This window comes from Oncorhynchus tshawytscha, linkage group LG24 (genome assembly GCF_018296145.1).
Source record: "Oncorhynchus tshawytscha isolate Ot180627B linkage group LG24, Otsh_v2.0, whole genome shotgun sequence".
NCBI lineage: Eukaryota > Metazoa > Chordata > Actinopteri > Salmoniformes > Salmonidae > Oncorhynchus > Oncorhynchus tshawytscha.
This window is the reverse complement of record NC_056452.1, coordinates 19580997-19603555: the sequence shown is the minus strand read 5'-3', so window position 1 is coordinate 19603555 and position 22559 is coordinate 19580997. Positions and strand designations below refer to the sequence as shown.

General features: G+C 44.7%; 1 protein-coding gene across 2 annotated transcripts in view; it reads right to left on the bottom strand.

Annotated features, from left to right (window-relative positions):
* The window catches only part of grid1b (glutamate receptor, ionotropic, delta 1b), a 380700-nt gene that overhangs the window by 43280 nt on the left and 314861 nt on the right, over positions 1-22559 (bottom strand). For both annotated transcript variants that reach the window (XM_024386514.2, XM_024386515.2), the window contains exons 6-8: positions 20559-20732; positions 13384-13545; positions 12402-12521 (exon numbers count right to left, since the gene is read on the bottom strand). In XM_024386514.2, coding sequence (XP_024242282.1) covers positions 12402-12521; positions 13384-13545; positions 20559-20732 — 456 coding nt within the window. The remainder of the gene's footprint in view (positions 1-12401; positions 12522-13383; positions 13546-20558; positions 20733-22559) is intronic.

Here is a 22559-nt window from a genome sequence, read left to right as displayed (position 1 = left end):
TTGTGTCGAGGCACAGATCTGGGGAAGGGTACCAAAACATGTCTGCAGCATGGAAGATCCCCATGAACACAGTGGCCTCCATCATTCTTAAATGGAAGAAGTTAGGAACCACCAAGACTCGTCCTAGAGCTGGCCGACCAGAAGGGCCTTTGTCAGGGAGGTGACCAAGAACCTGATGGTCACTCTGACAGAGCTCCAGAGTTCCTCTGTAGAGATGGGAGAACCACTAAGCAAGTCTTAGTGGTTCCAAACTTCTTCTAATTAAAAATGATGGAGGCCACTGTGTTCATGGGGACCTTCAATGGTGCAGAAATGTTTTGGTACCCTTCCACATATCTGTGCCTCGACACGATCCTGTCTTGGAGCTCTACGGACAATTCCTTCGACCTCATGGCTTGGTTTTTGCTCTGACATGCACTGTCAACTGTGGGACCTTATATAAACAGGTGTGTGCCTTTCCAAGTCATGTCCAATCAATTGAATTTACCACAGGTGGACTCCTTCCAGTTGTAGAAACATCTCAAGGATGATCAATGGAAACAGGATGCACCTGAACTCTATTTCGAGTCTGATAGCATAGAGTATTTCCATTTTTTATAAATTACCAAACATTTCTGAAAACCTGTTTTCACTTTGTCATTATGGAGTCTTGTGTGTAGATTGATGAGGATTTTAAAAAATGTAATGCATTTTACAATAAGCCTGTAATGTAACCAAATGTGAAAAAAGTGAAGGTGTCTGAATAGTTTAAGAATGTACAGTACATTAATCTCTTCTCAGGGGCCTAGCTTGTTGGAAAAGGGTGGAGCCCAGCAATAATGAACCACAACAGGACTGAGTGCACTTGCAATACTTTGTTATTGTTGATGTTGTAATTTAGCATATACTCTTATCCAAAGCAATTTACAATAGTGATTGCATATATTTTCATACTTTGTTCATACTGGACAACCTCATGGAGTAAACCCACAAACCTGGCATTGCAAACGTCATGCTCTACCAATTGAGCCACACAGGACCATTAGCTGTCGTGTCCTTTCATTGCATGTAATACATGCCCATGGTATTAAGGGGAGCTAACGTAGCATGATGTGCGTACGTGGGTCCGTGATTGGTTGCATGCATGTGTATGGGTGTGCGCCAGTGGAGGCTCCTCAGAGGAATTTCTGAAAATGTTAAATAGTGAAACATTTTTAAAAAATAACATCCTCAGTGTATTTCTGAAAAATGTTAATAGTGAAACATTAAAAAAAGACCATCGTCGGTGAATTTCCCAAAAATGTATACAATTATCCTTTTTAGATATAACCATACTAAATATATTCAATGTCATCAAATAATTGATTAAAACACACTGTTTTGCAATGAAGGTTTACAGTAGCCTCAACAGCACTCTCTGGGGTAGTGTAACGGTTCTCTTGTGGTGAAGGAGAGTCGGACCAAAATGCGGCGTGTAGATTGCGATCCATGTTTAATAAACAAACGTAAAACACTAATCAATACAAACACTACAAAAACAAAGAACGTAATGAACGTAACGAAAACCGAAACAGCCCTATCTGGTGCAAACACAGAGACAGGAACAATCACCCACAAACACACAGTGAAACCCAGGCTACCTAAATATGGTTCCCAATCAGAGACAATGACTAACACCTGCCTCTGATTGAGAGCCATATCAGGCCAGACATAGAAATAGACAAACTAGACAATGAAACATAGAATGCCCACTCAGCTCACACCCTGACCAACCAAAACATAGAAATATACAAAGTAAACTATGGTCAGGGTGTGACAGTACCCCCCCCCCCAAGGTGCGGACTCCGGCCGCAAAACCTGAACCTATAGGGGAGGGTCTGGGTGGGCATCTGTCCGCGGTGGCGGCTCTGGTGCTGGACGTGGCCCCCACTTCACCGTAGTCTTCCCCCACCTTGTCCACTTCCGTGACCTCCTAGCCACGGCAACCCTACTTAATAACACGGGACAGAGGGGCAGCTCGGGACAGAGGGGCAGCTCGGGACAGAGGGGCAGCTCGAGGCAGAGGGGCAGCTCGGGACAGAGGGGCTCTTCAGACTCCGGCAGCACAGGAGAGGAGGAAGGCTCTGGCAGATCCTGGCTGACTGGCGGATCTGGAAGAGTCTGGCTGACTGGCGGATCTGGAAGAGTCTGGCTGACTGGCGGATCTGGAAGAGTCTGGCTGACTGGCGGATCTGGAAGAGTCTGGCTGACTGGCGGATCTGGAAGAGTCTGGCAGACTGGCGCATCTGGAAGAGTCTGGCAGACTGGCGGATCTGGAAGAGTCTGGCTGACTGGCGGATCTGGAAGAGTCTGGCTGACTGGCGGATCTGGAAGAGTCTGGCAGACTGGCAGATCTAGAAGAGTCTGGCAGACTGGCAGATCTAGAAGAGTCTGGCTGACTGGCGGATCCTGGCTGACTGACAGATCTGGAAGAGTCTGGCTGACTGGCGGATCCTGGCTGACTGGCAGATCTGGAAGAGTCTGGCTGACTGGCGGATCTGGAAGAGTCTGGCTGACTGGCAGATCTGGAAGAGTCTGGCAGACTGGCGGATCTGGAAGAGTCTGGCTGACTGGCGGATCTGGAAGAGTCTGGCTGACTGGCGGATCCTGGCAGACTGACGGCTCTGGCTGCTCCATGCTGACTGGCGGCTCTGGCTGCTCCATGCTGACTGGCGGCTCTGGCTGCTCCATGCAGACTGACAGCTCTGGCGGCTTCTTGCAGACTGGCAGCTCTGGCTGCTCCATGCAGACTGGCAGCTCCTTGCAGACTGGCAGCTCCTTGCAGACTGGCAGCTCTGGCTGCTCCATGCAGACTGGCAGCTCTGGCTGCTCCATGCAGACTGGCAGCTCTGGCGGCTCCATGCAGGCTGGCAGCTCTGGCTGCGCTAAACAGGCAGGAGACTCCGGCAATGCTGTAGAGGCGGAAGGCTCTGGCAGCGCTAAACAGGCAGGAGACTCCGGCAGCGCAGGAGAGGAGGAAGGTTCTGGCAGCGCTGGAGAGGCGAGGCGCACTGTAGGCCTGATGCGTGGTGCTGGCACTGATGGTACTGGACCGAGAACACGCACAGGAAGCCTGGTGCGGGGAGCTGCTACCGGAGGGCTGGGGTGTGGAGGTGGTACTGGATAGACCGGACCGTGCAGGCGTACTGGAGCTCTTGAGCACCAAGCCTGCCCAACCTTACCCGGTTGAATGGTCCCGGTCGCCCTGTCATTGCGTTGAGGTGGAATAGCCCGCACTGGGCTATGCAGGCGAACCGGGGACACTGTGCGCAAGGCTGGTGCCATGTAAGCCGGCCCAAGGAGACGCACTGGGGACCAGATGCGTAGAGCCGGCTTCATAGCATTTGGCTCGACGCTCAATCTAGCCCGGCCGATACGCGGAGCTGGAATATACCGCACCGGGCTATGCACCTGCACTGGGGACACCGTGCGCACCACTGCATAACACGGTGCCTGCCCGGTCTCTCTAGCCCCGGTAAGCACAGGGAGTTTGCGCAGGTCTCCTACCTGGCATAGCCATACTCCCTGTGAGCTCCCCCAATAATTTTTGGGGCTGACTCTCGGGCTTCCATCCGCTTCGCCGTGCTGCCTCCTCATACCTGCGCCTCTCAGCTTTCGCCGCCTCCAGTTCTTCTTTGGGGCGGCGATATTCTCCAGGCTGAGCCCAGGGTCCTTCACCGTCCAATTCGTCCTCCAATGTCCAGTCCTTCTCTCGCTGCACCTTGGGGCGGCTACACTCCCCTGGTTTAGCCCAGGGTCCTCTCCCGTCTAGGATTTCCTCCCAAGTCCAGAAATTCTTGTCGCGTTGCTCCTGCTGCTGCTGTTGCCTGTTACCACGCCACTTGGTCCTGTTGTGGTGGGTGATTCTGTAACGGTTCTCTTGTGGTGTAGGAGAGTCGGACCAAAATGCGGCGTGTAGATTGCGATCCATGTTTAATAAACAAACGTAAAACACTAATCAATACAAACACTACAAAAACAAAGAACGTAATGAACGTAACGAAAACCGAAACAGCCCTATCTGGTGCAAACACAGAGACAGGAACAATCACCCACAAACACACAGTGAAACCCAGGCTACCTAAATATGGTTCCCAATCAGAGACAATGACTAACACCTGCCTCTGATTGAGAACCATATCAGGCCAGACATAGAAATAGACAAACTAGACAATGAAACATAGAATGCCCACTCAGCTCACACCCTGACCAACCAAAACATAGAAATATACAAAGTAAACTATGGTCAGGGTGTGACAGGTAGCACCATGGTGTAGCCGGAGGACAGATAGTTTCCGTCCTCCTCTGGGTACATTGACTTCAATACAAAACCTTGGAGGCTCATGGTTCTCACCCCCTTCCATAGACTCACACAGTAATTATGACAACTTCCAGAGGACGTCCTGCAACCTATCAGAGCTCTTGCAACATGAACTGACATGTTGTCCACTCAATCAAAGGATCAGAGAATTAATCTAGTTCTGAAAGCTAAAGCTAGCTAGCACTGCAGTGGATAAAATGTGGTGAGTAGTTGACTCAAAGAGAGAGACTAATTTGAACTAACAGTTTTGAACTAATAAAAAAATGTACATGAAGGAGAAGGCAGAGAGAGAGCTATCTGTCATTGAATTTAATTGTTTCACTTTCACTTACTTAGCTAGAGAATGCAGCTAGCTAGTTTAGCCTAATTCAACACCTGGCTCAAACAGAGAGGGATGCTATGTTAGCTAGCTGGTTATCGCTATCCAACACTGGAACTCTTCCAAGTCAAGATAAGCTTTTGGTTGTATTAATAAATTGCCACCGGTGTAACTGCTAAATTGCTTGCTGTACACTGTACTGCATCTTTGTAGCAGATTTACTAATGCATTAGTTCTAGTATCTAGTTCTAGTGACTATGACGTTAGCTAATATGGTGACAACGATGTAGGCTGTGTGTTGCAGTTAGCGGTTATGATACGAAGGTTTGGCTTGGAACGTTTTTTTGCCTGGTCATAGACAGCTGTTGTGATTTGCACAATTCCAGAAGCGAAGGGCGAAGGTGAAATGAGCAGAGCGCGTAGATGCGAGAAGGAATTATACAACAAGCAAAGTGATCATGCTGTTTGTATGTGGCTGCTATAAAAGTGAACTGTGTTTGCGGATGATCAAGGGTATATTAATTCAGCTAATTCTGTTGAAAAATGTTTCTTAAATGGAAGCAAATGGAATGAAACAGGGATAAACATACCTGAATTTGTCCAATAGAAACTCTTGTTTGCAACTGTTGATGTAATGATTACACCCTAGCTCAGATAGATGCAGGCAAGCGTGTGCAAGGCGGTATTGAATGTGGCACTGTCTGTCACCTTGATTACTAAAACAATTCTCTAGACCTGTACACGTACATTTTAAACATTCATTTGTAGGCTACGTTGTAGCAACCTCATGATGGGTATAGGGAAAATTCAAATATCATCTAGGAGCCTAAACCTATCGATGTTACACTGAGGTGGGTAAAGGGAATATGAATGATAGTCATCCAATATGTTAAGGCCAATATGTTAAGGCAACGTCACTGGAGTGCATGTGTATGTGTGGCTGATGGCTGTGGAACCTAATGGCCATAATGTGATACATTGGTTTCATAATTCGAGTTGGGATGCTGGGTGATTCAATCGGCATTACCATTGGTTTGCCTCGTTCCGCTTCCCTGTAATTTACATTACTCCTTATTCTCCGACAAAAAAACAGTTGCACGAACCAAACAATGCGAAAACCCTATAAAACACATGTGAAACACAAAGACCGCAGGCAGAATCCGGACCATGACGCATTTCTATCTAGGCGCTGCAACGATTTGGGTTTTCAATACATTTTGGCCCGCTTTCATCACTGCAAGTCACAGCAAGCACTGCCAACATGCTGCACGCCAAATGGAAGTGCCTTGCCACACATCCACCCCTCTCCCAGACCCACACACACACCCACACATAAGCACACACACACCCACACATGAGCCAGCCAGTGCACTGTATAATATAATCACTAATGGCATGGACTAAATCTTCTACCGGACCTAAAGTTTAAGCCGGTTGTAGGCCCTTGCCAAGTTTTGGTTGCAACAGGTCATTGCTGCAGAAAATGTCATACAGGTTGTCAACATGTTATAAGATACGGATTCACGTGCGGGTATAAATGACTAATAAAGGACAATACGACACACAAGCGAGTCTAAATGAGTCAACAGTTGAGTCATTTACTTAATGAAATTACAGCCTGATGCACTCACATCTGTGAATTCAACTTCAATTGTGCTACTTTCGTGTGTCCCGTTTATCGCAAGCAGCGGAGGGAAAGTGTACAGACACAGACACAAGACCTAGCTAGGCTACTAAAATGTTGCAGTGTGGCATCAGTTTTTAAAGCTTGATAATGAATAACCAAGGAGAAACAAACATAATACTCTATGTCTGGCCCGCAAATTCATTGTGTTTTTTCAATATGGCCCTTGCGCTGATAGAGTTTGACACCCCTGCTATAAAACGCTATGAAATTTTAAAAATATGAGTCAATAAAGCACTTGATAAGCAGGCTTTGACACTTTCCTCCTAAAAATTCAGCCTTAGGCAATGGCTGACATTTCTCCCAATCATGGAGCATGTCCCTGGTATGTGGGGCGTCGTATGGAGACTTTCACATCTGATAGGCTTCCTCCATTTTAATGATGTCTATCTTCTCCTCAGCGCGCACCAGTGAAAGCATCATAGAAGGAGAGTGTATCAACAGCAGAATACACTCTACCCAGCAAACCGGCAACATTCCCAGAACATTGTTAAGATTCCCATTAAGTTCCAGTTAGGATGATAACAAAATATTTTATTTTCCAATTTAATGTTTTTTTTTATATTCTTGGAATGTTGTCCTAACATTCACTTAAATGTTGTGCACAATATCTTTATAAACCATCACAGAACATTCCCCAAAAGTTTTCATACATTTTCAGGTAAGGTGATGTACCAGTAATGATTTCCCAGCAAACCAAAACTGGTTCTGTGAAAGTTTCCAGAACATCTGTTAGGTTGCGTCAAAAACTGACCATTCGTGGTGATGATTATAGAATGTTTGTATAAAATGTTCCCAGAACACATTTCTTCTGTTCTTTAATGGTTCCCAGAATCTTTCATTAGATTGTGGGAACAGCCTGCTGGGAACATTGTGGGGAAATCACAAAATATGCGTTCTCAAAACGTGCTGACATTAAGATAATGTTTGTATTAAGGTGCACAACAAGTGGTGCGACAGGGGAAGCATATAGGAAATTGTAAGCTTCTGCTCTCCTGACTTGGAATACTTGGTCATCAATTGTCCCCCTTTTTACATTCTGTGAGAGTTCTCAGGGATTATCGCCATGGCTGTGTACATCCCGCCCCAAGCCAACACCAAAAATGCTCTCAAAGATCTTCATTGGACTGTGAACCAACTGGAGGCTGCATACCCAGAGGCAGTGTTCATTGTCGCGGGGGACTTCAACAAAAGTAATTTGAGGGTAGTGCTCCCAAATTATTATCAACATATCAACTGTCCAACTCGCGCAAATTCCACGCTTGCCCACTGCTAAACACCTTTAGACATCGGTATAAGGCCCTCTCCCATCCTACTTTCCTCAAATCTGACCATGACTCCATTTTGCTCCTCCCCGCTTACAAACAAATACTCAAGAGCAAAGTTCCGCTGGTCAGGTCTGTACAGCGCTGGTCCGACCAATCAGATTCCAAGACTGTTTTGAACACGTGGACTGGAATATCATCTGGGTCACCTCTGGGATAAAATCAATGACTAATGCATAGATGACGTGATACCGATGGTGTCTTTCAAAACTTAAAGTGCCGTTATTTTAAGTGCCTAGTGAAACCTTCATTAAATCCATTTATTAAACATATTAACTGATTTAAAAAATGTGGATTGTTGGCAGCCTTGATGGAAAACTGAAGGAGAGAGATACTGCTTATAAACACGGCAAGGTGACCGGGGACAATTGTATGGTTAAGCAGTACAAATACAACCAACGCAGATCGATCAAGATTGCGAAACACAAATATAGGGAGAAAGTGGAGGAGCAATTCAGTGGGTTGGACACGAGGCGTTTGTGGCAGGGGCTTCTAACGATCACGGATTACAAAAAAACTCAGTCACATCGCGGACACCAACGTCACCCTACTGGACGAGCTAAAAACCTTTTTCTAACACTTCAAGTCTAACAACTCTGAGCTGCTGAGGAGAGCCCCTGAGGACAACGAGGGAAACAAGCTTACAGTCTACAAGGAGGATGTATGTATGTCGCTCAAATGTGTTAACCCTCGCAAGGCAGTCGGCCTTAGCCACACCCTCAGAGCATGTACAGACCAGCTAGCTGTTGTATTTTCAGACATCTCTCTCTAGCTCAGGCCGTTATCCCCATCTGCTTCACGATGTCCATTATCATCCAGTGCCCAAGAAAGGGAAAGAACTGAACTGAATGGCTACTGACCCGTAGAACTCACTTTAGTCATGATGAAGTGCGTCGAGAGGCTGGTCAAAGACCACATCACCACCTCCTTCCCTGGCACACTAGACCCTCTCCAATTCGCCTACTGCCCGACAGATCCACAGACAACGCACACTGCCCTCACCCACCTGGACAAAAGGAATGCATATGTGGGGATGCTGTTCATCGACTACAGCTTGGCCCCTCAATACCATAGTGCCATTTAAGCTCACCACAATGTTTACAGCCCTGGGACTGAACTCCTGCCTATGCAACTGGCTCCTGGACTTCCTGACGGGCTGTCCCCAGGTGGTGAAGGCAGGCAACATTACCTTCTCCACACTGATCCTCAACACAGGGGTCCAACAAAGGTGCATCCTCAGTCCCATCCTGTACTCCCTGTATACCCACGACTGTGTGGCCTCACACAGGTCCAACTCCATCATTAAGTTCACTGACGACACGACAATTGTAGGCCTGATTACCAGCAACTACGAGATGGCCTACAGGAAGGAGGTAGGCGCACTGATGGCATAGTGCCAGGTTAACAACCTCTCCCTCAACGTCAGCAAAACAAAGAAGCTGATTGTGTATTTCAGGAGGAACCAGGCTGGGCAAGCCCCCATCCTCATCTAAAGGGCCACTGTGAAGATGGTCAAAAATGTCAAGTTCCTCAGTATCCACATCGCCGAGGAGCTGAACTAGTCTAACCACACAGAAAACGTAAAATCAAAACAAATCAAATGGTATTGGTCACATACACATGGTTAGCAGATGTTAATGCGAGTGTAGCGAAATGCTTGTGCTTCTAGTTCTGACAGTGCAGTGCAGCAATGTGCAGTACCATAATGTGGTGAAGAAGTCAAGAGGCTGAATAAATTTGGCCTGTCCCTCGAGGGCCCTCACAATGTTCTACAGGAGCACCATCAAGAGCATACTGTCGAGTAGTATATGAGCATCATGGCAAAAAGTGAAAGACTGGTCAGTAGCTTCTACCCCAAACCATCAGGCTGCTGAATAGCCACCACTAGTCAGTATTATTATTTTTGTCTGGTTTTGGGAAATACAGTTTAAGTCTTCATTGTCCGAGACAGAGTCAAGACCAAGTAAATATGTATCCGACATAAAACAGATACACTCAATATGTGGTCTCGAGACTGGACTTGAGTACTATAACCCTGGTTCCCATCAGACTGTTCCCAAAACCTACTGAAACATTCTAGAAACATTTAAAGAACAAACAAAATGTTTATGGGAAAGTTCTTGTAATATCAGGTGAATGTTTTTGCTCCCTAAAAGAAACATTGTAGAATCATCTGCCCAACTGGACAGTTTTTGTGCTTTGCGAACATATCTTTTGTGATGTCCCCACATTGTTCTCAACAGACTGTTCCCACAACCTAATGAAGAATTCTGGGAACCTTTAATAAATCCTCTTGAAACTAAGGGGCACTATTTTCATTTTTGGAAAAATAACGTTCCCAAAGTAAATGGGATATTTTGTCAGGACAAGATGCTAGAATATGCATATAATTGACAGCTTGGGATAGACAACACTCTAAAGTTTCCAAAACTGTAAAAATATTTTCTGTGAGTATAACAGAACTGATATTGCAGGCGAAAGCCTGAGAAAAATCCAATCCGGAAGGGACTCTTATTTAGAAAGCTCTGCGTTCCTATGCGTCCCTATTGAGCAGTGAATGAGATATCAACCAGATTCCTTTTTCTATGGCTTCCCTAATGTGTCTAGTGTCACAATACATAGTTTCAGGCTTTTATTCTGAAAAATGAGCCTGAACGTCAACATTGCGTCAGTGGTCAGCTGGAGTCTCTCAGAGTGTTTTGTGCATAATAGACAAATGCGGCCATTGTTTCTCTCTTTCCTACTAAGAAGCCACCTGTCCCGGTTGATATATTATCGAATAGATATTTGAAAAACACCTTGAGGATTGATTATAAACAACGTTTGCCATGTTTCTGTCGATATTATGGAGCTAATTTGGAATATTTTTCGGCGTTGTCGTGACCGCAATTTCCGGTCGAATTCTCAGCCAAACGTGAAGAACTAACGGAGTTACTTCAGCTACAAAAAATAATATTTTTGGAAAAAAGGAACATTTGCTATCTAACTGGGAGTCTTGTGAGTGAAAACATCCGAAGCTCATCAAAGGTAAACGATTTAATTTGATTACTTTTCTGATTTTCGTGACCAGGTTGCCTGCTGCTAGCTAGGCATAATGCTATGCTAGGCTATCGATAAACTTACACAAATGCTTGTCTTGCTTTGGCTGTAAAGCCTATTTTCAAAATCTGAGATGACAGGGTGATTAACAAAAGGCTAAGCTGTGTTTCAATACATTTCACTTGTGATTTCATAAATATGAATATTTTCTAGTAATATTTATGTCCTTTGCGTTATGCTAATTCGTGTCAGTTGATGACAACGCTGCCGGATCCGGGATGGGTAGTTACAAGAGGTTTTAAAGAACAGATTAAATGTGTTCTAGGAACGTTCTTGAGTCATCAGACAAATGTTTTATACAAAAATTCTATAATCATCACCACGACTGGACAGTTTTTGTGTTATAAGAACATTTCCCGCGACCTAACGATAGTTCTGGGAACTTTCACAGAAACCAATTTTGGTTTGCTGGGTAGTCAGTGAGGAGAAACAGAGCTGGTCTCTTCACTATGGGACAGAGGAGTACACAGTATCCCGTAATAGTGCTCTTCTTTTGAATCTACTGAGGGAACCAAATAGGGCGCTGGTGGAAGGTAATGCACAATATGGGAAATATAGAGCATTATATGACGCAACAGCATACAGTGTGTGTTGCCATGGCCACATACAAAGCTTTGTTGACAGTGGCCCTGTAGCTGCTTGTCCTACAGTCGTTATTACAGGATGCTTGGCATGTTCTCCCTCAGCCACTACTGACTGGTGTTTGATCAGGCCACTCATGTTAGGGAGCAGGAAATTATAGGCTGGCAAAAGCACTACATTAGCTGAAATAATGTGTGTGATTGAAATACAGTAATAGCTTAGCGGTATAGTAGCATGTTACTGTATGGTAGCCTCATAGAAATAGAAGTAATTCATATCTAATTTCTATGGGTAGCCTACTCATTTTGAGTTTTTATGTCTTAAGATGTCGTGCTGAAGCACTTTACAGTCATTCATGTCATTCATGTCCTTCATGTTGTTTATGTCATTCATGTCATTCATGTCCTATGGTGTTTTCTACTAATGGTTTCTTCTAATGGTCTCATGCCTTCAACACAAATGCATACTAAACCAATTAACTAGTTGGTTGTTATTTCCAGTATGTTCCTGTTGAATATAACACCCTGTATGTATTTCACTAGGACATATTCATGAAAATGAATAGTTAAGAAAAACATATCTTAGCACTTGACAATTAGCATTACAGAATACAGGGAATTTAGGTAATGTCGGTTGACCTTGTTTTTTCATATATCAATAAATAACCTAGCTAGATATTGTAGAGTATATGACATTTCTTAGTACAATTTAAACAGATAACTGACAGTATTCTGGCAGGTTCTCGTGTATGCTTTGCCTCAAGGACTGCAGTATGTTCCACAGGGTGGTTTCCACACTCTGATTTCTGTGTGCTAAGAAACCCACCCCAAGACACCTCAGAAATTGCTGCCAGCAATTTATGGGCCATAACCTCCACTGTTTTAAAGAAAAAGTTTACTGACTATCTCGTCGAGGCTTGCTGTGCTGCAATACCACTGGGTAGTGCCACAGAGGTCGTAGCTTCAGAACTGTAAACTCAAAAACATCTATCAGACTTACAGCCATCTTGAGACAAAGAGGAGTGACCACCAGCAGCAGAATCATCATACTCACCCTTTTCACGTCTTTTCCAAACGTCTCACTGAAGCTGGTGCCCAGTATTTCAAACTGGACGTGAGAATTGGATCCGTTCGCTTTGAAATCCATCGTTCCTGTAAGGCCTGTGATATGTCCCTGTGATGGGAGGGAGATAGAAAGAGAGAGAGAATATAGGATGAATTTCATAGAAAGAGTGAGATCTCACAGAACCACGACAAGACCACCTGTCCAGTTCCAAGCCCTTTAGTATCAAGACCATAACGAAACTGCGTTCCCAAAGCCAGTTTAATATTGTGGTTGAATCAGTTTGAACCTGTGACACTGTGATAGGGACAGGCCGAGATCTCTGAGACAAAAGATATCTATCCCATGTCCCCCCAGGGATAGATTAGACTCTAACCACAGCTCTCTGTGGCTCATAGAACATTAAATGAGCATGAAATTGAAGTGCACACACACACACACATGCACACACACACACACACACACACACACACACACACACACACACACACACACACACACACACACACACACACACACACACACACACACACACACACACCTGCCAATACTGCTCTAAAGACATCATTGGGAAAATGGACCCCAAAACCCATAAGCGCCACTGCAGAGGAGATCTAGTACGTAGCTCCTTTTAGTGCTGAAGATATTACATCTGGAGAATGGCAATAGAATGGCAACCATCTTCATCTCCCACAGCTGAGCATCTCCAGTTGTAACGCAAGTAGAGTGAATTAGATTCAAGGACTGTTTCTTTTACTCTTTTCTGCTTCTGACTTTATTCAAGGCCTTGTGCCCTTCTGCTTTAGAAAAACATTGGATTCACAACCTATGTTCCTTAAAAAACATTTAAAGTATTCAGCATGATGAACGTCAATCAATCACAATCACAATAAATAAAATATATCTCTGTTTCACTGCAATGACTAGGAAAATCAGAAAAAGGTTCATATTCACGTTCTGAACTAAAGTTTACCATCTGGATGTTCTCCAGCATGGACCAGCCTCCATTCCAAGGCTTGGTGGACTTCTTGATGCAGTTCAGACTGGCCATGCTGTGCCACTTCCTGTCCACCAATTTCCTCTGGAAGGCGTTAGCCAGTGCCAGCACACTATCATACAGGTACAAGTTGGACACCTGGAATACAGAGGAAGGAGGAGGGAGAAAACACCATATAATTAGACATTGGACCCTAGAATGGGCATTAGCATCCTAGTAACGTGCCTAACAATCGTCCATCTTGGTCAAGAAAATGTCCATTCTAGAAACTGATTACATACAGTATCGTGAAATGTTCTATCAAACAATACATTTCTAAGGTCTCTGTTGGAAACACAGACTACAGTGATTAGAGACCACAGAAACCAGTTAAACATGATTAGATCATTGTTGATGCACAACAGTAAAATTTAAGCTGCACCATAATGGTTGATGTGTTTGATAGGACCATGGTTTCCAATGGGTATTGTCTCTTTGTGTGTCATGACGACATGGAAAACTACTGCAAAATACACATGCATGCACACTCACACTCACACCCCCGTCTACCACACTCCCCTATCAAAGTGACACACAGCATGACAGCCCCCTTGAGCAGATGTGAGTGCAGTACCAGAGTCGAACCAGAGCCATGGAGCAGAAACGAAATGCACAGTGACAAATAAACAGCGGAGCAGTCCAACTGTTTCAGCTATGAAGGACGCAGGACATCACACTGGGCTGGGATAATGTCATAACCTGCACTGACAATTCATGCCATCTCCATTCTCCAGCATGTTAGAATAACAACATCAAGCAATACCGAGCTGCATCTGCATTATAATGCTATAGGCTACCTCATACATCCACCCCTCATCATGATATGCTTGTGATAACACACATATCTGTTGTAATTATTATTCCTTTTGTCATTTTAGAGTGTGAACCCACAATCAGGACCAGGCCCGTAATGTGCAGGCCTACTAGAGGCTTGTAATTCACGCAGTAAAGCTGTCTGCACTAGTTTGTGGCCAGATAAGAAGCCTCAAGAACAGCTATGAGCCAGGCTGGGCTTGGCTAACTGAGTCCAGGAAGGGCTAACTGAGGCTGGACTAAGACTGGGTAGTCTGGAAAACCCGACCCTAGGGTCAAAGGGTGTCTGGTTTGAATGATGGACTCTTTAGGCATAGAGGAACTACGTCACTGCCTTCATCGATAACGAAAAACTCCCAACAAATTACGAGGCAAACCAAAGTTTGCAGGCAAAACCTTAGCAGTGGTTCATATGATGCAAAATGCAGCTTCATGCAAAATGCTTCATACGGGGATGATTTCTGTATTTTGAAGGGTACATAAAGTAATGGCGTAGACACTGACATAGTTCCCCTATGACAAAAGCGTCCATCATTCAAACCAGACCCGAGTCACTGCGTTTATGAGACTAAGGCTGAGCTGGGTGAACTAAGTCTAGGCAGGGCCGTTGATAGTCCATCTGCCGGGGTAGTGTGTAGCTGAAGAACTGGGAGAGTGACACTGGCTACAACGTCCCCATCACTCCCAACCCCCACGACCTAAATCTCTCCACCAGTGAAACGTAGAGACGGCAAGAAAAGCAACAAATGAAATAAAATGTTATTTGTCACATGCGCCAAATACAACAAGTGTAGACCTTACCATGAAATGCTTACTGACAAGTGCTTATCCAACAATGCAGTTATTTTTAAGTAAACAAGAAAAAATAAATATATTTAGTACCAGTCAAAAGTTACTCATTCAACGGTTTTTCTTTATTTTTTACTATTTTCTACATTGTAAAATAATAGTTGAAGACATCAAAACTATGAAATGACACATGAAATCATGTAATAACCAAAGAAATGTTAAACAAATCAGAATATATTTAGTATTTTTGTTTCCACCCGTTAGCCACCTGTTGCCTTGATGGCAGCTTTCACACTCTTGGCATTCTCTCAACCAGCTTCACCTGGAATGCTTTTCCAACAGTCTTGAAGGAGTTCCCACATATGCTGAGCACTTGTTGGCTGATTTTTCTTCACCCTGTGGTCCGACTCATCTCAAACCATCTCAAATAGGTTGAGGTCAGGTGATTGTGGAGGCCAGGTCATCTGATGCAGCACTCCATCACTCTCCTTCTTGGTCAAATAGCCCTTACACAGCCTGGAGGTGTGATGGGCCATTGTCCTGTTGAAAAACAAATGATTCTCCCACTAAGCGCGAACCAAATGGGATCGTGTGTAGCTGCAGAATGATGTGTTAGCAATTCTCATTACGTTTGCCTTGAATTCTAAAAAAAAAAATTGACAGTGTTACCAGCAAAGCACCCCCACACCATCACACTTCCTCCTCCATGCGTCACGGTGGGAACCACACATGAAGAGATCATCCGGTCACCTACTCTGTGTCTCACAAAGACAAAAAAAAAAGACAAAAAAAACAAAAATCTCCAATTTGGACTCAACAGACCAAAGGACAGATTTTGACCAGTCTAATGTCCATTGCTTGTGTTTCTTGGCCCAAGCTAGTCTCCTCTTCTTAATGGTGCCCTTTAGTAGTGGTTTCTTTGCAGAAAATCAACTATGAAGGCTTGATTCATGCAGTCTCCTCTGAACAGTTGATGCTGAGATGTGTCTGTTACTTGAACTCCATGAAGCATGTATTTTATGCTGCAATTTCTGATGGTGGTAACTCTAATGAACTTATCCTCTGCAGCAAAGGTAACTTTGGGTCTTCCTTTCCTGTGGCGGTCCTCATGAGAGCGAGTTTCATCATAGCGCTTTATGGTTTTTGCGACTGTACTTGAAGAAAGACATTTTCCGAATTGACTGACCTTCATATCTTAAAGTAATGATGGACTGTCATTTCTCTTTGCTTATTGAGCTGTTCATGCCATAATACGGACGTGGTCTTTTACCAAATAGGGCTGTCTTCTGTATACCATCCCTTCCTTGTCACAATACAACTGATTGGCTCAAATGCATTAAGAAGGAAATAAATTCCACACATTAACTTTAAACAAGTCACACCAGTTAATTGAAATACCTTCCAGGTGACTACCTCAAGAAGCTGGTTGAGAGAATGCCAAGAGTGTGCAAAGCTGTCATCAAGGTAAAGGGTGGCTACTTTGAAGATTCTCAAATACAAAATACACTTGGATTTGATAAACACTTTTTTGGTTACGACATGATTCCGTATGTGGTATTTCATAGTGTTGATGTCTTCACTATTCTTGTAGAAAATAATAAAAATAAAGAACAAACCTTGAAAGAGTAGATGTGTCCAAACGTTTGACTGACACTATATATATAATAAAATAATAAAATGAAGTAAGCTAAAGTGAAAAAAAGTAAAGAAATAAAATAACAATAACGACGCTATATACATGCAGGGGGTACCGGTACCGAGTCAATGTGCAGGGAAATAGGTTCGTCGATGTAATTCAGGTATAATATGTACATGTAGGTAGGGGTAAAGTGACTATACATAGATAATAAACAGCGAGAATCAGCAACATAAAAAAGGGGGTGAATGTAAATAGTCCGGATAGCCATTTGATTAACTGTTTAGCAGTCTTATGGCTTGGGGGTATAAGGTGTAAGGAGCCTTTTGGACTTAGACTTGGCGCTCTGGTACTGCTTGCCGTGCGGTAGTAGAGGGAACAGTCTATGACCAGGGTGGCTGAAGGCCCAATTTTTAGAACCATCCTCTGATACCGCCTGGTATAGAGGTCCTGGATGGCAGGAAGCTTGGCAACAGTGATGTACTGGGCCGGATTTACTACCCTCTGTAGCGCCTTGCGGTCAGATGCCGAGCAGAGCGAGGCCAAGCAATGATGCAACCAGACAGGATGCTCTTGCAGCTGTAGAACTTTTTGAGGATCTGAGGACCCATGCCAAATCTTTTCAGTCTCCTGAGGGGGAATAGGCTTTGTCGTGCCCTCTTCACGACTGTCTTGGTGTGTTTGGAGCATGATAGTTTGTTAGTGATGTGGACACCAAGGAACTTGAAGATCTTGACCCGCTCCATTACAGCCCCGTTGATGTGAAGGGGGCGTGCTTGACCCTCCTTTTCCTGTAGTCCACGATCATCTCCTTTGTCTTGATCACGTCGAGGGAGAGGTTGTTGTCGTGGCACCACAATGCCAGGTTTCTGACCTCCTCCTTAAAGGCTGTCTCATCGTTGTCTGTGGGGAGGCTTACCACCGTTGTGTCATTGACAAACTTACTGATGGAGTTGTATTTATGTGTGACCATGCAATCATGGGTGAACAGGGAGTACAGGAGGGGACTAACCACGCACCCCTGAGGGGCCCCTGTGATGAGGATCAGCGTGGCAGATGTGTTGTTGCCTACCCTTACCACCTGGTGCCATCCCATCAGGAAGTTCAGGATCAATTTGCAGGGGGAGGTGTTTAGTCCCAGTGTTTTAACTCAGTGATGAGCTGTGAGGGCACTACCGTGTTGAAAGCTGAGCTATAGTCAATGAACAGCATTCTCACATAGGGGATTCCTTTTGTTTGTCCAGGTGGAAAAGGGCAGTATGGAGTGCAATAGAGATTGCATCATCTGTGGATCTGTTGGTGCGGTGTGCGAATTGGAGTGGGTCTAGAGTTTCTGGGATGATGGTGTTGGTGTGAGTCATGACGAGCCTTTCAATGCACTTCATGGCTGCAGACGTGAGTGCTATGGGTGGTAGTCATTTAGGTCGTTACCTTAGCATTCTTGGGCACAGGGACTGTGGTGGCCTACTTGAAACGTGGGTATCACAGACTCAGTCAGGGAGAGGTTAAAAATGCTCTGAGTAAGATAATCTGTCGGGCCCTGCAGTCTTGTGAAGGTTGAGCTGTTTAAAGGTCTTATTCACATCGTCTACTGAGAGCGTAATCACACAGTCGTCCATAACAGCTTGTGTGCTCATGCATTGTTCAGTGTTGCATGCCTCGAAGCTAGCATAGAAGCATTTAGCTCATCTGGTAGGCTTAAGTCACTGGGCAGCTTGCTACTAGGTTTCCATTTGTAGTTCATAAAAGTTAGCAAGCACTACCACATCCGACGAGCGTCAGAGCCGGTGTAGTAGGATTCAGTCTTAATCCTGTATTGATGCTTTGCCTGTTTGAATATTCTTCAGAGGGCATTGCGGGATTTCTTATAATCGGCCAGATTAGTGTCCAGCTCCCTAAAAGCGGCAGCCCTTTATCTCAGTGCAGATGTTGCCTGTACTACATGGCTTCTGGTTGGGATATGTACGTACGGTCTCTGTAGGGACGACGTCATCGATGCACTTATTGATGAAGCCGGTGACTGATGTGGTATACTCCTCAAAATCCATCGGATGAATCCCAAAACATATTCCAGTCTGTGCTAGCAAAACATTCCTGTTGCTTAGCATCCACATCATCTGACCACGTTCCATGTTGAGCGAGTCACTGGTACTTCCTGGTTGAGTTTTTGCTTGTAATCAGGAATCAGGAGGATAGAATTGTGATCAGATTTGCCAAATGGAGGGCGAGGGAGAGCTTTGCACGCATCTCTGTGTGTGGAGTAAAGGTTGTTGTTAGTTGTTGTTAGTTGTTGTTAGTTGTGTCCTTTCCTGTTTCTGTGTTTTGATGATAACCTTCTTATTACTTCACTATCACAACATGTTCAACCAGAGATCAACAACAAGTGACCCCGTTAGAAACTCTCCATCGAGAGTTCTGTGATCGGCTATCTCAGTCACGCTCATCCCACCCATAGAAGTGGAGTGAATCAATATATTATGGAGGTGATTTGCTGTGTGCCAGTATACCGACAGAGTGAAGAAATGCATGTGGCTAATTTGTTAATACATGGATAATTTACAGCTTTCCAGGGTGTGAGAACGAGATACAGTAGTGATAAAAGTGCAAATTCAGCGACAGACTGCTGATGGGGTTTCGCCGGCACCATGAACCAGCATTTTCCTTGTCATGAGGGTGATTTAACATCAAAGAGTGTTTAACCCTCTTTTGCATTAATTATTGAGATAAGAGCCCCTGGAGGATTTGGGCCATCTGTTAACGGTTAGCGATAGCGAGAGTTCAGGTGGGTTCAAGGAGGTTTTCAGTCAGAGACACCTCTGGTTACATAAAGGTGGAACAGAGGGGAGGGATGTCAGAGAGCAGCATCCATGTGATCTCGTTGAGTGGTTTGACTGAGAATGTCTAGCTGCTATCTAGCTGCCATATCAAAGAGGTATCTTTGATAACTTTGTCATCATATAGTACTTGTGTTGCTTCCTCTACTGTTACTATTAAAGGGGTAACATACTCTTGACATAAACTGCAGGCAGTGATTAAACAGTGTTTACTCCATGTTTACGAGAATCTCAGATAACTATTTGTTGGATTCTTAGCAATGAAGTGTAGGTTGCTTGGATGAGTAAACCGAAATAACTAAAATGAATGGTAAGTTCAGTCTGAAATAGTGTTAGGAGACTCAGGGGACTGAAAGCAAAACAACTAATGAGTCAATAGGAATCACAGGTCTAACTTCTCTCTAGCATCCTGGTCATCTCAACCATAGAAATATAATCTCTAGAATTGGAATCCCCATTCAATGAGTCTAAGTCCCTTCTAGTGATTATATATCTATGCTCTCAACCAACTCTTCCTTATCTGTCCTACATGCCTCCAAAAGCTATCACTGTATCCCGCCACATGTCAATGGCACAGCCTTGTGGAACATCTCATCATCCATTATCACTCAATGGGAGATACATTTTAGGTGCTGTTGACCTTCAGAGGCCCACAGGTCACATGCTCAGTGATACTGTAAACAGACATTCTGGGGCTGTCCCTGACGTGACATGTGATAGGAGTCACTGACCTAACCCCCAGAGGCAGCATCAGATAACAGCAAAAGTAGACATGGCTACAGCGCTAACATTTCTTCGAAATACATAATTGTTGTTTCTTGTGTATTTGTTATGATCGACCTTGAAGATATTAGTAAAGAGCAAATGTAATTTGGGTCTGAATATGATATGTGGGGACTGACAATTTTTCCTGACCAAATCTCCTGACAGGAATAACTCGGGACTCGGGCCCCTGGTCAGGTTACAGGGCCAGGAAAGATGCTTGACCCTAGGGATATAAGACCACTGGCCTTGATGTGAAGGCTCCCTGTTGAACTGACCTCAAGTGACTGTAAGTATCCTTCCTGGGGGTCACAGAGTAAGGAGGAGATGCGGTGGTTGTTCCTCATGCAGCGCACGCTGCTGTCCCTCCACAGCGGGAAGATCTGACGAATCACTGTCATCCGCCCCAATGCACTGTGGGCCAGCTCCATGATCTCAGTGTCACTGATCTCCTACAGACAGAAGGGGAAAGAAGGGAAGAGGAGGGGAGAGAAGGGGAGAGGAGGTGAGAGGGGGAGAGAGGGGGAGAGAAGGGGAGAAGAAGGGAGAGAGGGAGAGAAGGGGTGAGAAGAGGAAAGGGTAGAGAAGAGGAGAGGGGGAGAGAAGGAGAGAGGAGGAGAGCGGAGGAGAAGGGGAGAGGGGTAGATGAGGGGAGAGGGGGAGAGAAGGGGAGAGGAGGAGAGGGGAAGAGAAGGGGAGAAGGAGAGACAAGAGGAAAGGAGGGGGAGGGGGAGAGAAGGGGAGAAGGAGAGACACGAGGAAAGGAGGGGAGAGGGGGAGAGAAGGGGAGACATGTTACAGCATAAAAAAAGGTGAAACAAAAACTGTCCTGCCTGTTACTACAGACTACCAACTGTGACAAGGTGGACAGAGTCCCTGTGTACGGTGACCATATTAAGAAATCTCTCCGATGAGTATGAATATGGATGCTTTGCTGCGTGGTGAAAGAGCTTATTCCTTCACAACCTATTTCCTTGGGTCTGCTTGCTGTTTACATCATAGTGCTCACTCAGCCTGCAGGCAAACTCTGAGCTCCTGCCTGGGAGACCCACCCGGTCCAAGGCCCCATCACCTCACCTGCCGCATCCACCCCCTGGTTATGTGCTAGTCAGCCACTGCAAGCCCCTGGCCCCCGGCTCCCTGCTCACCCCACCACCACAGCTGTTGGCTTGTCTTCTCAGACTTTGTTTGTTTTTATCGTATTTTCTGCTGGCTTGGGCTTCCCTTAGCCCTGTGGGACTGGGAAATGAACCCAGGCGGGCTTGCACAATTCCAGTCTGCACTTTGCCTGGCATGGCATGTCCATACTCCTGATTCCTGACACTGTCAGGCACACCTCAACGACGGTTTCCTGGATACAGATTAAGCCTAAAAAGCAAACTTAATGGTGAATCTCAATTGAAAAGTATTTTTGGGGCTTAATCTGTATCCCGGGATACCACCCCATTTTTGTCTGAAGCAGCAGGGAAGCCTATGGTTCTGTATCACTTCCACGTCAATCAGAGAGAGGATTCTCGCATGACATGATAATAATAACAGACACATCTGGTACTGACCATTTGGCAGTGATGCATGGTTAATTTACCCCACAACTATAACGTGATATGGAGGAAATAAATGCTGGTCACAGCTTTAAAAAATAATATCTCATCACAAAACTCTGAGCTGACAAATTATTCAATGGCAGATGCTCTGATAAAAATAATAAATTGAAGCAGTGTGGGTAATGTTTTACTCATCATCACGTTGGTATTTTGTCCATATATATAAAGATGACAGTTTTACACACAGATTTCTTGTTAAATCTGGAGACATATTATTTTTTCGTTGTAGTTTTCACCCTGTCATAGGTAATAGGGTATATGGTGTACAGTATGCAACATTTGCTTTCATAGGATAACCAGAGGCAAAGTCATTAAAACATTAATGAGCTACATCGGGTGATTGGTTAAGTCTTTTTGGGTGTGTGACATCACACAGATTTTTCCTTTCCACAAACTGCCTGTTGCTTGATATGAGCAAGTTTGCCCAAATGTATCAAATCCACAATTACTTGGCTAGTAGTGGCTACTGCCTTTAGTGTTCTAGCTAGCTACATTTCAGTAATTTAGCTAGCCTCCTAAATGCAGTGGTCAGTGGATAAACTACAGTAAATATGAGTTGAACATATTTGTCTGAAAAACGAATTAGTCACCAGTTATTGTTGTCCATGGTGTTATCATGTCTAACCAGTGGGCTCCTGAGTCTAGCTAGCGGAGTCATTTGGCATCCACGATTAG